Source organism: Antedon mediterranea, chromosome 6 (assembly GCF_964355755.1).
Source record: "Antedon mediterranea chromosome 6, ecAntMedi1.1, whole genome shotgun sequence".
Lineage (NCBI taxonomy): Eukaryota > Metazoa > Echinodermata > Crinoidea > Comatulida > Antedonidae > Antedon > Antedon mediterranea.
The window spans coordinates 10732334-10746142 of NC_092675.1; the positions used below are offsets into that span (position 1 = coordinate 10732334).

Genomic DNA, 13809 nt, shown 5'->3' on the forward strand with positions numbered 1-13809 from the left:
TCAACGTTTTCAAGTTCATAAACAATTTTGCAATCAATCGAAATGTGGTCGGTACTCATCAACAAAACACTCTATATATGCATATAGGACAGTCATGATGCTTAAAAAAACCTGATATTTATGTGGCTATAAAAACAATGATATTTAAATTAATAAAACCAGAATTTTAAATAAAAAATAAAAGTATATAATTTTTTTTAGGGATGTCGTTTTTGGGAAGAGGGAGAATGCTGACTCAAATAAAAGATGATGTCGTGGAGCTGTAGCATGGTGGTTAACATGCATCCCTTCCAATCCCAAGGTCCAGGGTTCAATCCTGACCTAGTACCAGGATTGTAAACTCATGACTCTTTTAACTCCACTCCCTATGCCTCAAATGAGACTTTATAAAAGAATGAGAAATTAACAAATAGTTTATCCACCCTGTAATTGGCAAGTTACTCGCTGTTGGATGCATATGGGAAATGATGATAGTAATATGAATTAGAAAAGAACATTACTTGAAGCTGAAGAGTATCAAGTTGCTGTGTCAATTCAACGTTCTTTTTCTTCAGTTCTGTAAAATCACTTAAATCTTTTGTTAACTTGCTAACTTCTATTCGTAAGGATCTCCTCTCCACTTCCGCTGCGTGTAGTCGTTTGGTGAACTCAAGGACATATTTTTGAAGTGTTGATACTATTGCCTATCATGATGAAAAAAAAAATATTTATTTCGTAATCATAATACTAATAATTCATTAGGAAAACGCTTTCAAAACAGCTGCACATATGGTGTATCCTCAAAAACATGCTTACAAAAATACAAAATAAACTATATAATAAAAATACATAAGCCAATTAATGAATGAATTAATTAAGATAAAAATACAGATACTTGATTTACATTATTAAACAGTGTCTACCAGTAAATAAAATGCACAATAAAAACATAACTTTACTGAATTATTCATAATATACAAAATTATGAAAATTGAAAGTAAGGTACTAAACGCGAAACAATTTCTGTACTATACTCCATTAAACTTCATATTGGTTTAAATTTAATTTGCTAAAGGGTTCCAGCAAATAGGAAAGCACATAGATTAGACAAAGTACAGTCAACTCTGGCAATACCGGAATCAATGAGAAAAAGAAACCACACTTTTCTTGGGGACCAAAATGTCCCAAATTCCTTTTTACCATTAAAAACACATTCCGAATACGAACATTTCCGAAAAACCAGACATATTTGGCCAGCCCGGTATTGGTAGAGTTGACTGTACCACAATTTTACATGACATGTTTGTTTTGTAAATTTAATTTAGATTATTTATCATTGTTTTTCTTTCTTTTTAAAGTAAACTACAAAGTATTCATACCTGTGTTGTTGAAGTACTGCTTTTTTTGAAAAATGATGCCATGTTCAAAGCCCTTTTTAAACCTAAACCCAGCAAGACAACAATTGACTGCCTTTCTTTAGGAAACTGATGGTGTTCTGAAGATGATACTGGTTCATCATACGCTAGACTTAAGTTACTGACAAGTTGTGTAAAAGCCACCTTTGCTACTTGTGTTATTTTCTTTGACTGAAGTGTCTGAAGCTCTGTTTATAAAATAGGTTATCATTAAAGGAAATAGGTCTTTGTTTATCCGTGTGTGTTTATATGATTATTTTTCAAAAATATCAGTTTCCAGGTAGCGAGCATCTACAATGTATGGGCCCAATGTTCTTGCTCATATTATTATCTATCATAGTTATAATCTTCATGTTTTATTCAGATGTTGTCATCATGTTAAAAATTAGAATATAGATAGGTTCTATAATTTCACCTATGTTGCACTGTGTATACTATACAATATATCCTGCATACAACACATAACAGTATGAAACACATTCTAAAGAGGATCCATCTTGTTTCTAAGTGCCCAATTTCAAGAATAATAATTCATAAATGTTATCTTGTTATTAATATTGATGACGTCATTTCTGTATGTTTAAAATACGCTACACTAATACAGTAGTATATTCAGTATAACATATCTCCATAACACAATTCAGCACTATAAAACATATTTACTTCAGGTAATCGGAAATGTTCATGCATACAGTATTTCGATGTGTATGTTACACGGTGTGCATTATGCGGATAACCTAAACTCACTACGATGATGAATTCAAATCCAGTTTGTTTTGTTATTTTAGAGCTGCAACTTTTTGTTTCTTTGACAAAAATGTCAAAAGTGTTTTTACCCCAATGATTATGTTATTTTTAAGCATAGCACCTTCTGTTGTTTATAACAATGTAGTACAACTTATATTAAATACCTGGTGTAAGAATAAGTAATTCATTAAGGTCAGACGTAGCTTGAAGTATTGATGACAGGGTCTGTTGGTTGGTTAACCAAGTTATTGTACTAACAGCAGTATTCATGTAAAGATCATCTAACGTTTTAAAGGTATCTGTCAAAAAATAATTTACTTTAAATATTAAAACAATACAAATTCATAACATATTCAATCAAAATTATAAAACACAAAGTAAAATAAGTTGTACTAACACATCTCCATTCAGGTTTTTTTCTCTAAATATATTTTAAAGTATGACTAAACAAATGATGCGAACAAATTTAAACAAAAATCTTATAGTTTCAATGTCTGTATCAGGAATGGCATTCAACATTGATCCATATAGTAATATACAACTGAATATAATTTATGTATTATATACATTATTACATACTGCAATCAATCGCAATTATTTAAAATGATGCCATATTAAAAAAATTAGGGTTTCCATGCATTTCATCTTTAACATGTATTGTATCAAACCCTATAGTCTACTATTGACTGAAAAAACAATATACAGTATATAGATATCAACCTTTACCTTGTTTTGATGGCAAACAAACAGGAGAGCTAACACCAGATGGCATGAGGTTACATTTCGCCATAAATAAATACCGACTCGGTTTTCTTAGGCGATTTAATCTATTAAAACACAAAATTGAAAGATTCATTTAAGATTGATCAATTTTACAGTATGTTGTTTTCCAAAATAATTCTACTACATGCAGTATTTCATCTTTTCTAATGAAAAAGCACTGGAAAACAAATCTTGTTTTTAATAATGTAATGTATTACCTATTGGCTGCAATGACTGCAATAGCACAGGTCCTAAATTTCATCAGCATACTCATATCCCCATGACAAGACATCTCCTGATTTTCCTCAAGAGAAAGAGTACGGACAAGCTCTAATACCTTCTCCTTGATAACATATGTATCAATTAACCGATTCTCAAGGATGTTTCGCTGAATAATAAGCTGCTTAGTCCGTCTGCATAAAGGTATGTATGCGCCTATGAGCAGACAGCAAGAAGCCAACAGGCTAGTTTTTACAACATTGGATTTGTCTACAGCCTTGTGTAGCTGTTTGCATTCAGATTCAAGTCCTTCGTTTATTGTGCTTAGCAGCCGAACTTTCTCCCAGGCTTGGTCAGCTAGGCCTTGTGTTTTCTAATGAAAACAATTTTGTTTAATTATTGATTACAAAGTTAATTTTTATAAATCGCTACTCTAGTGCTTAAAATTGCATGTTATCGTACAATTTGGCCAAAAAAGAACCATTCTGCTTGTGTTCAGATTTGGTTAAATGTCATATCATTCCTCTTCAACGGCATTATGTCGTCTACAAAACCGAAATGCCAACTGGAGTACTATCAAAGACAATAACTAGAGACATACTTGAAGCAAGTCCAACTTCAGTGTCATAATTAACACAATTTATAAAAAGGTCCTACATAAACATACAGTATATGGTAATTTAAGTTTATAGTCTTACAAGTTGTCTGTGTTTTTTCCTAAGCAGTATGATGGGTGTGCATAGCAGTTTCTCGAATAATTGTGGTGTTAACAATCATTGGCTCTGCTCTGTGTTATTCAATGCCCAAAACAAAGCTACTACTTAAGCCTCAGTACAAGACCTAGTTTAGATTGTTTTCCATCCTGTATATTGTTGAGTGACGTGCTTGTTGTCACACTTTTTCTTACAAATTAATGTGATCGTAACCATCTTATTCTATATGTCAGTATTATGAATATGTTTATGAGAAATATTACCAATATTTATAATTTCTCAAAAAGCATAAGTACAAATTACACGCATAAATTAATTTGCTTTACCCTTGATTTGATCTGGAGTTGCTCAAAGATGTTTGTGTATCTTTTTTCAACATCCTCATTTTCTTTTTTCATTCTCTTACTTCTCTCTTCTCCTGACATTGTTGCTTGTTGTAAACTCTGTCCATGCTCTTCATGTAATGTTTGTATTTTAAGATCCTTCATACGCAACGATGATTCAAGATCATTTACCTACAAAAAAAGACATCAATTGCAGAGTAGGGCATCATATATTGCACCTATACCTCTGTTCATACAATCTGCTGTACACCAGTTCCCAGTGAATAGAATAAAGTACATTCACTATTGAACTTTAAACGACAACGATATAAATCGAACAACATTACATTTTTTTGTATTACATTACAATTACCTTTTCTTTTTCTGTCTTCAACAAGTTTATCAGTAATAGTACTTGATCATGAATAGCAATACTAAGGTCATTCCAACTGAATGAACTCAATATGGGCTCATTTGGATGTATCCCTGCTACCATTCGCTGATACAGACAATGAAGGTACAACCGTTTACTCTTTAAAAGTAAAACAATATTAAATTATAGCTTCCTTACATCAATGTCTGTGAAATTATCAATAGTTCCTACCTGTAGTTCCTTATTCAATTCCATTAAATGTTATTTCAATCTTTTTAGAAGGCTTTAAGGCAAATTAGGTCACTGGGTCACAGTCAAAGTGTCAACAAATTATACTAAAATCGCATTAATTATATATATATATAATTTATATATTTTTTTTTTAAATGCATGTCCCTTGAATTGAATAAGATTTAGGAACTAGTAGCTTCATACACATGATCAATAAAAGAAATTTATTACATGAATAAATAAACATAATCATAGCTATTTGGAAATCTGTGAAAGTTGCTATCCTGGGACAGACCTGTTATTTAAATTAAATTTACTTTTCAAAATGCTGCAAGAATAGCATCTTTCTTGGAAAATTGGAAGGGAAAAAAGGTCATGCAGAGTGTAATGTTACTTTATAATCTCACCATTCAACAAGTATAAAACATTCATTACACACCTACAGTTATAAAATAAACTTGTATTTAATTTATCCATCGTAGATCATTGATGAAAGCTAGGCCGGGAAGCTAGGCCATTCAAAAAGGCGGTTCTCCAACAGTTATAAACAGGGCGTGATACTGGTTCATTTTTGCACAAATTCTCAAAATGTTTACAAAAAGGTGAATGTACATAAGAACCATAATTAACATCATTTTTCTAGTAGGTAGAATTTTTTGTTTTTTTTGTTTTTGTTTTTATTGATTTTCCACACAAAATGAATATGATAACAAGTAACAACAAACATATATATACAAGAATAGAACTAATATGCAATGCATAATTAAATGAATGCATTTTAAACTAGACTTCTTGACTTCCAGCTGCTTTTAAACACAAAAATTACCTCTTCACTTTCAATTGACTCTTTATTTCTGTCATGAAGTTCTTGTGCCAGCAACGTAAATTGACTTCGTTCATCTTGACACATTTTAGATGTCTTTTTCAAATCTCCTTTTACAGATGCTAACTGGACATCAGATTCACGACACTTGTTTTTTAATTGCTCCGTCTCTTTACTGGTCTTTCTAAGCTTTTCTTGAAGTTCCTGTTAACATTAAACAAAAAACATAATGGAAAATCTACACATAAGAGGACCAATATGAAATATGAGTGCTTTATATCATATATATTATGTTTATATCTTATATATTATGTTTAATTGCAATAGACCACGATGTCAAATGGAGCGAAAAAACTCGCAAAGACAAAGAAAACCACTGCGAATTACAACTTAAAACCACAAAACCTTTTGGACTTACCATTAGGAACATACTCCCAGATAGGTAAAATTATTCCATTGACTACCAAAATTTAAGTTTCAATATTAACCACATTTAAGCTGTTTTTTAGTTTCATTCCAAAATTGTTTACCAAGCTACCTTCTTTGTTTTCTACTCTTATTCAGACTCCACCCTGCCTCCTTTTGTTGTATTTCTTTTATTCCTGTCCAGCCAGGCAGCGCTTGCCTGATATATATCTATCTATCTTGTCCAAGTACCTTCACTTGCACTGATGAAGGGCTAGTGTTGCTTGAAAGCTCTGCTAACTTTTCTGGCTGTTTTACTTTTCGTTTTGATTTAGCTTTTAGCTTTTGTTTTTGTATCTCCATTGAGATCCAGCCACTGATACCCACAGCATTGTCATTTTTTCAGTAATTTGCCTTTGGATTTATATATTATGTTTATAAATATCGCTATTGAAAACCTTTGTATCTGCATTTTTTTCCTGAAACAAACTTTTTGTACCCAATATATTTGCTTCTCAATGTCTGTATTAAGTAATACTGTAATTATTACAAAAAATATAAACGTCGTAGTGGTGTATCGTTACATTTACTTTACTATTTCAATAGACTATGACAGTGACAGTTTCAACAAAGTATGGATGATAAAGAATACATTTAAAAATTGTTCTTCTTTGCACCCATCCTCTTCCCCATCCCTAAAACGTAATGTTACATACAAAACACAAATTGGATTTGTTTAAATTTGATTCAAACAATTGGTCTCATTTTGTGCCAAGTTTCTCTTTTGGAAGTAATTCCCAGGGTGCTAATTTTAGTTGACTACAAAAATCACTGTGTCTATTTATTCGTTCCTGCACATCTGAAATTGCCAGTTTTTTTACGATGATACTACTATGTATTCGAGATCCATCTGTGGGCATGACCTAGGTGGTACACGAGCGAAACGAGTGTACCATCTAGTTACAGTTATTACCTGAACAGTGCTACTTCTTGACATGGTTATTTCTTTACACTGCTTGCATTCCTTGACCAATTTCTCATATAAATTCTTTATGTTCGAAAGCTGGAATATAATGTTATGAAGAGAATAATCATGTTATAGTACAAAAATAAAAATGTCTGTACAGACTTTGTTTTGCCATTAAATGACCCAGATATAAGTTCCTAATAGCCAGCATAGAACCGCTTTGTAATTCCCAAAATCACACCTCAAAAGTATGCAAATTAGTAGTACAAGTTAAATAAAATATGCAAATAAGGTGGGGAAAATCACAGTTGTCCTATATCTCGAAAACCACTAATGCTAGAGAGTTGATTTTTTTCACAGCCGTATTCAGAATGTACATATTCCTATTTGCTCCAATGAAACATTTTACAAAAAAATAACCAAATAATTTTCATAGGCTAGGCAATTATCATTTTGAATCCATTTCTCAATATTGCATATTATAATGAAATTAAAATGTCTGTAGATACTTTGTTCTGCCCTCAAATGGCTCAGATACAAGTTTATAATAGTCAACATAAGATTGTTTAGTATATCTCAAAATCACACCTGTATCACTCACTTCAGAAGTATGTAAATTATTAGTACAAGTTACATAAAATATGCAAATAAGGGGGTGAAATTACAGTCTTCCCATATCTCGAAAAACATTAATGCTAGAGAGTTGATTTTTACAAAGCCTTATTCAGAATGTACATATTTATATTTGCTCTAATAAAACATTTTACAAAAAAAATGAAAGGCGAAAAATAACAAGATGAAACCATAACATTGTTGTTCCAAAAAATTAAAATTGTCTACGTTTGTATTTGCAGGCCATGAGGCATCTGAAATATTCACTTTTCACTGCTCGCCCCACAACTCCCGGGCACAGCTTGTTTTTTTATACCATTTGTAACCATTATCTTTAACCATTATCATGTTAGTTTTTGTTCTGAAATGCTTACCTCTGACGTTTTAGAATTGAGTCGGTCTTTATAGGTCATCAATGTTGACTTAACATTTACAATAATTGATGAAAGCGTAGCTCTTTCATCTGTCTTTGGCTTGTTTTTTCTTTTTCCTGTTGGTTTTTCTGTCTTACTTTCATGAAATTGGTAACTCTTTACAAATAACTCAAGCTCTCTCATGCATCCACCGTATGTCTCTTCTAGATAAATTTGCCTCTTCTTAGCCTAAACATTATTCTTTACGTTTATTTACTTAATACTTAATAAAATTATAAAACAACTTTTATATTTATAAGCACTCTCATGAAACAAATGTTAGATTGATCTCTTTAGTCTACCCTGGGTAAATTAATTGGAAATGCCCATTTTGTATTCTGTGCTTCCTAGAAAAACCCCAAAAGAACAACAACAAAAAATGTCTATGTCTGATATGCAGAATTATAATTCTGTTGATTGTTTATTTTAAATCTCAAAAATAATTTGCAATTAACATTATATAACCTTTTTAAGTTCTTGCTTAAGTTCATCAAAGTTTTTTTGGTGAAGATCAATTTGAGTTGATAACTCTCCAATGACTAACTTCTTTTCCTCAAGATCTGCTACTAATTCTTTTTTGACCATTTTGTGTTCCTTTTCTACACTAAAAATAAATAAAAAATTACAAGTAGTCAAATACTATATACTGAAACAAAACTCATATTTCATTAAAATGTTTTTATTTATTATTCCACTGTAAACTAAAATTGATAACTTTTACTGATTTACTGATTTGGGTTAATATCATTTGTTTAACACCATTCAGAAGCAAACTCTGCAAATTAGATCTAGAGTTAAGCGTGGTTCCCACTAGCGACGCAACACAAGGACGTAACGCAACGCAAGTGAATTGACCAATCACAAGCGATGGCTTATTCGCTTGTGATTGCTAACTGTCTATAACTTCGCTTGTCATTCGTTAAAACGCTTGCGTTGCGTTTACGTCCTTGCGTTACGTTCTAGTGGGAACCAAGCTTCAGATCTGATAACCTCACCTAAAGTCAAATAATCTCCAATAAATGGTTATAAACCCATGATTGATTGCAAGTTGAAATGCTATTTATTGATGCTTTCAACCTTCAAGATGCACTTTAAATTAATTAGGCAGCTAAAATTCATAATTTAAGTAAATATTTATTTCAAGTTTTAAAGTAGTTATTTGAAATTTGGACTTTCTGCCATCAAGAACATGGAGGCAATTTATTCATTATTAAACAAATTACTTTTTACAAGTAAATGTTCAATTCTGTTTAAATAAAGTAGTAATTAACACATTTATAGTTTTAACCTAATCAATGTTTTATCACGCACAGAAAATTTGGCGTGTAATAGCAAACTGAACATAAATAAAAATCACCCTAACACCCAAATGTACTGAGTAAAAACCCTAATAATCTCTTGCACTCTTGCCAATTTTTATTTCATGTCTTGTTGCATGAAGTGCTAGCACCCTCTATGAGAACATGGCATGATATTGTTGGTGTATAAGTGAACTGTTCCATTTGGGTATAGTGTTTTCTAATAATAACGTTTTAATCATACATTTAAGCAGTTAAGAAACTAATTTTAGGATTTTTTATGATTGATCATACTTCATAGATTAAAAACCAAGTGTAATTTTTTGTGTATTGCGCACAGCTCGTACAAAGCGTAGAAAAATGATGTTTGCAATTGATTTTTGTTTTTCATACGTTCTGTAGTAAGTAGATTTCATTCATTTTGATTAACTTTTATTGCAAATTAACAACGCACGTTAAACTTTAGAAATCGTGTGCTAAAGAATAGCAAAGAATGCAAATTTGTTAACAAATATACTTATATTTATTCAGTTGCTCCTCAAGATGGCTGGTTACCCTCATTTTTTAAAATGAATTCATATAAAAATGTTGTCTATCTGAAGTCATCATATGGGCAGTTGAATTCAAAAAGTAAGATTTTCATCTATTTCGTAAAAGTTCAACGCGTTTAAAATTGAGCGCATCTCAGTTTTTCAGTACCCAAAATTCTTCAATTTATATTAATGAAATTATTTAGATAATTATCTTTAAAAAATAGTTACCTTTATATGTCTATTTGATGATGTCATCGTGTTAATAATTGGATTTAAAAGATGGGTCTCGTAATTTCATCTATGCTACGCTGTATATAACATATACGGTACAGTGTATTCTGTAAATACTGTAATATTCTGTCAGCACTGTAAACATATTTAATTCATGTCATACTCATAGGATGGCATAATAATTGTCGGCATTCATTTTTTAATGATGTGCATGTTGCGTTTGCGCGGACAACCAGAATTCGTCAAAGTGACAGGTTCAAATCTAGTTCTTCTTTCTTGCTTTTTTGTGTGTCACGTTTCACGAAAAACGTGTAAACAGAACAAATCGTAACCTTGTCAACATATGGAAAATTATGTGAAGTTGTGCACCTCCTATTTTTGAATGACGTCAGAATTACGAAACGTGACTAATGCGCGATTTTTGAATTTCGTCTATTTAACATAGATTGAAAACCATATAACAATTTAAATTGAAACTTAGCAAAAGTGTAATTTATATCTTAAACTAACTTCTGTGGAAAGTCATGAGCGGATAACTAACTCGTCAAAGTGACGAGTTCAAGTCTAGTTAATATTTGATTTAACTTTTTTGCATTTAGTACTATGAATATATTTACATGTGTATTTGAATTCGATCCAACTCGGCCCTAAACCGTCTCGGCCAAAGTCAAGTCGGCCCCTAGTCAAGTCGGCCCCTAGTCAAGTCGGTCCCCTAGCCAAGTTGGTCCCTAGCCAAGTCGGTCCCCTAGCCAAGTCGGTCCCTAGCCAAGTCGCCCCCTAGTCAAGTCGACCCCAAGTCAGCTCGGCCCGAAGTCAACTCGGACTCAAGTCAAATCGACCTCATGTCAACTCGGCCAAAAACTAAGCGGTCAACTCGGCCCCCTTAAAGTATGGAACACAAAAAGCGAAGCGAATTGATAAAAGAATGAAACAATTTTAAATACATTATACATTTTTTATAAACATTTTTATTTTACTGTTTATTAATTAATCTAATAATATCTATTTAGGCCTATTAGGTCTATAATATCCAAGAATATTTCGATTCATTCTGTAAGCATCCTTCTTGTATCAAAATATAGTGCCGGCCTAGCTATACCATATTATTACTGTGAGACTAATATCACAACTAATAACAATATATTAATATATATATAAAGGGCCTACCTATCAATGAAATGAAAAACGACCGAGTGTGTTATAATTATATTGAATTTTTTAAAATTTTGTCTAGGCCTAGGCCTATGTGTAAGCCTAACCTTACTAATTCTGTAATTATAATTATAACTATTTTTGCGTTCCATACTTTAATTGGGCCAAGTTGACTGATTAGTTTTTGGCTGAGTTGGCTTGAGGCCGAGTTGGCTTGAGGCCGTGATGACGTGAGGCCGAGATGAGTAAATTTGAGAATTCTTAAAATTGGGGTTTGTAAATTGAAGGTTTCTAGTGTATGTCGAATTCGGCAAAGTATTCATCATCATATTTTAACTAAATTTCTGAATATAGTATAAATAAAGTGTAAATCATACCTGTTGAGCTTATTCTTGGTTTCATTTCCCTTTTCTAACTCTTTATCATAAAGTAACTTTATTTCACTGTAAAAAATAAAAAACATACTGTCACAACATAAGTTGAATTTATGTTTATAGAATAGAGGCATTTTATATATTCAGTCTCAAAATTATTATATATTTTACAATTCCTTTCTATAAGTTTGTGCAAATGTATCTATTAACTGAGTTACCAGTCTATCCACCTCTCATAAATGATCGCCTTTGTGAAAACGGCGATCCTGGGGCGGATCCAGACATTTTTGAGAGGGGGGGTCCGCCGATGAAAAGGGCACATCAGATATTGAGTATTTGAGCCACAGCCCCCCCATGGTGGGGGTTGTGGCGAAGCGAATTTTGTTACAGGACACACTTAGATGGCCGGAAATGGCACTCTCGCACGCAAAATCCATGATAAATGGCACCTTTCTAGTTCGCCGGAAATGACACTTTGCAGGGATAACGATGCAAAATTAAAAGTTGTTATTTTTCAACCAATTTAAACATTATCTGTTGGTATTTTGTTTCAATATTCCAATAAAGAAAGAATTACGAAAATCTGACTTGTAGTTTTCGAAAGATAGGGTCTAAAACATTGCCGAAAATGATCGTTTTTAGCCACGAACGTTGTAAACAAATTGCGCCATTTTTCGCTAAAATAATTACATATAATTACGTTTTATAGTAATTTCTTTTATATATCAACATTGGAAATATCAATAAAATATGTTATTAAATGTTTATAAAATATATAGAGTTGTTTATTTAACGGAATTCAGGGCCGTAGCCAGGATCTGTCAAGGGGGGGTTCGCACACTAAGTATTTGGGTCACCCCCACCCCCATACCTACCCCTCCCCCTCCCCCGGGGTGGGGCCTGAGGCGAAGCAAATGACACCCCTAGATGGCCGGAAAAGACACTCTCATGCAGCATGCTACCAATGAGCAAAACGTTCGTACTTGGACTCGTGGACTATTTAAACGATAACATTTGTTGCCGTATGTTAGATGCGCGTGCTCTGTGCGGAGCCGCCGATTGTTTGATCATTTACTCGATATTTTGTTTTGCGTTCAAGTTCAATGCGAACGTACGTCTAGGAGAAGCCCCGAAAAAAGCACACTGGGTGAAGGCAAATGCAATTCTTATTATAGCTCTATCTATAATATTTATTTACAGCAATTTGTTGAGGAAATTAAATATGCCAATGTAAATAGGTGATATTGATACATTGAGTACGTATCGGCTGGTGGTCTAGAAAAAAATAATCGGATGCCATAATGTGAACTACAGTACATGATACCATAGATATTATAGTGTAAAATATTAATATTCACTATAATCCTCTATGATACATTATACTTCATAGCCACACATAAATACTGATGTATGTCGGAAGGCTATATACTTTATGCATGCTGCCTGACTGCCAGTGATCTAAACAATTGGTACGCAGTTGTCTGGCCCGGTGTCCTTTGTACGAATCGTTCGTCCCCCAGCTCGCTGTGAGGCGCGTCAATATCATGTTACATGCAGGGACCAAACATTTATTTTTCAGGTTAAAATCCGCAATTCATTTGCAACTCTTTACAGACTATATCGCTCGAAGTACGCTCATACAGGGAAGAAGGTACTGTATGAGTTATTCCGAACGAGTTTACAATTTTTTTAATATACGAACAACTTTTTGTACTGTGGGGCACGTATTTGGACGATTTTCGTAGATGAGGGTGAGGTATTGGGCATGTCGGGGATGGGGGTTCGCAGTCGGTTAAGGGGGGGTTCGCTGTAAAGGGGGGGTTCGCCCGAACCATAAAAACCCCCCTGGCTACGGGCCTGGAATTCGTACAAATTCATTGCTCTAAATTTGTGTAGAGTACCGTTCAGTACAGAGAGATCACGTGACTTCTTGGTACACGCGAGAGAAAACATTCCGCTGTGGGTGATTCGTGTCCACCAATCCAAAATAGCCAGAATCCAAAATCATTCAACCGTGAGCTCTGCCGATCCCGGGAAAGCTCAGCTTTGATTGGCTTACGATGACATCATATCACAAAATGGTGGTTTTGTAGTTGAGCCTCACGTAATTTTCACAAATATTGTTTCAAAAATGAAATAAATGAACCTTCTTTATGGTATGTGTGATTTTTCTTTAAAAGATTTGAATAATAAAGGCTTCATATCGAGAAAAAAACATTTTTTTGGCACTTATAATAAA

General features: G+C 33.0%; 1 protein-coding gene across 1 annotated transcript in view; it reads right to left on the reverse strand.

Moving 5' to 3' along the window:
• LOC140050961 (coiled-coil domain-containing protein 171-like) overlaps positions 1-13809 on the reverse strand; it is a 59301-nt gene that overhangs the window by 4060 nt on the left and 41432 nt on the right. The window contains exons 11-22 of the mRNA XM_072095987.1: positions 11574-11639; positions 8448-8586; positions 7944-8171; positions 6964-7053; positions 5589-5789; positions 4532-4690; positions 4162-4350; positions 3122-3495; positions 2868-2968; positions 2306-2440; positions 1359-1582; positions 501-683 (exon numbers count right to left, since the gene is read on the reverse strand). Of these exons, the coding sequence (XP_071952088.1) occupies positions 501-683; positions 1359-1582; positions 2306-2440; positions 2868-2968; positions 3122-3495; positions 4162-4350; positions 4532-4690; positions 5589-5789; positions 6964-7053; positions 7944-8171; positions 8448-8586; positions 11574-11639 (2089 nt within the window). The remainder of the gene's footprint in view (positions 1-500; positions 684-1358; positions 1583-2305; positions 2441-2867; positions 2969-3121; positions 3496-4161; positions 4351-4531; positions 4691-5588; positions 5790-6963; positions 7054-7943; positions 8172-8447; positions 8587-11573; positions 11640-13809) is intronic.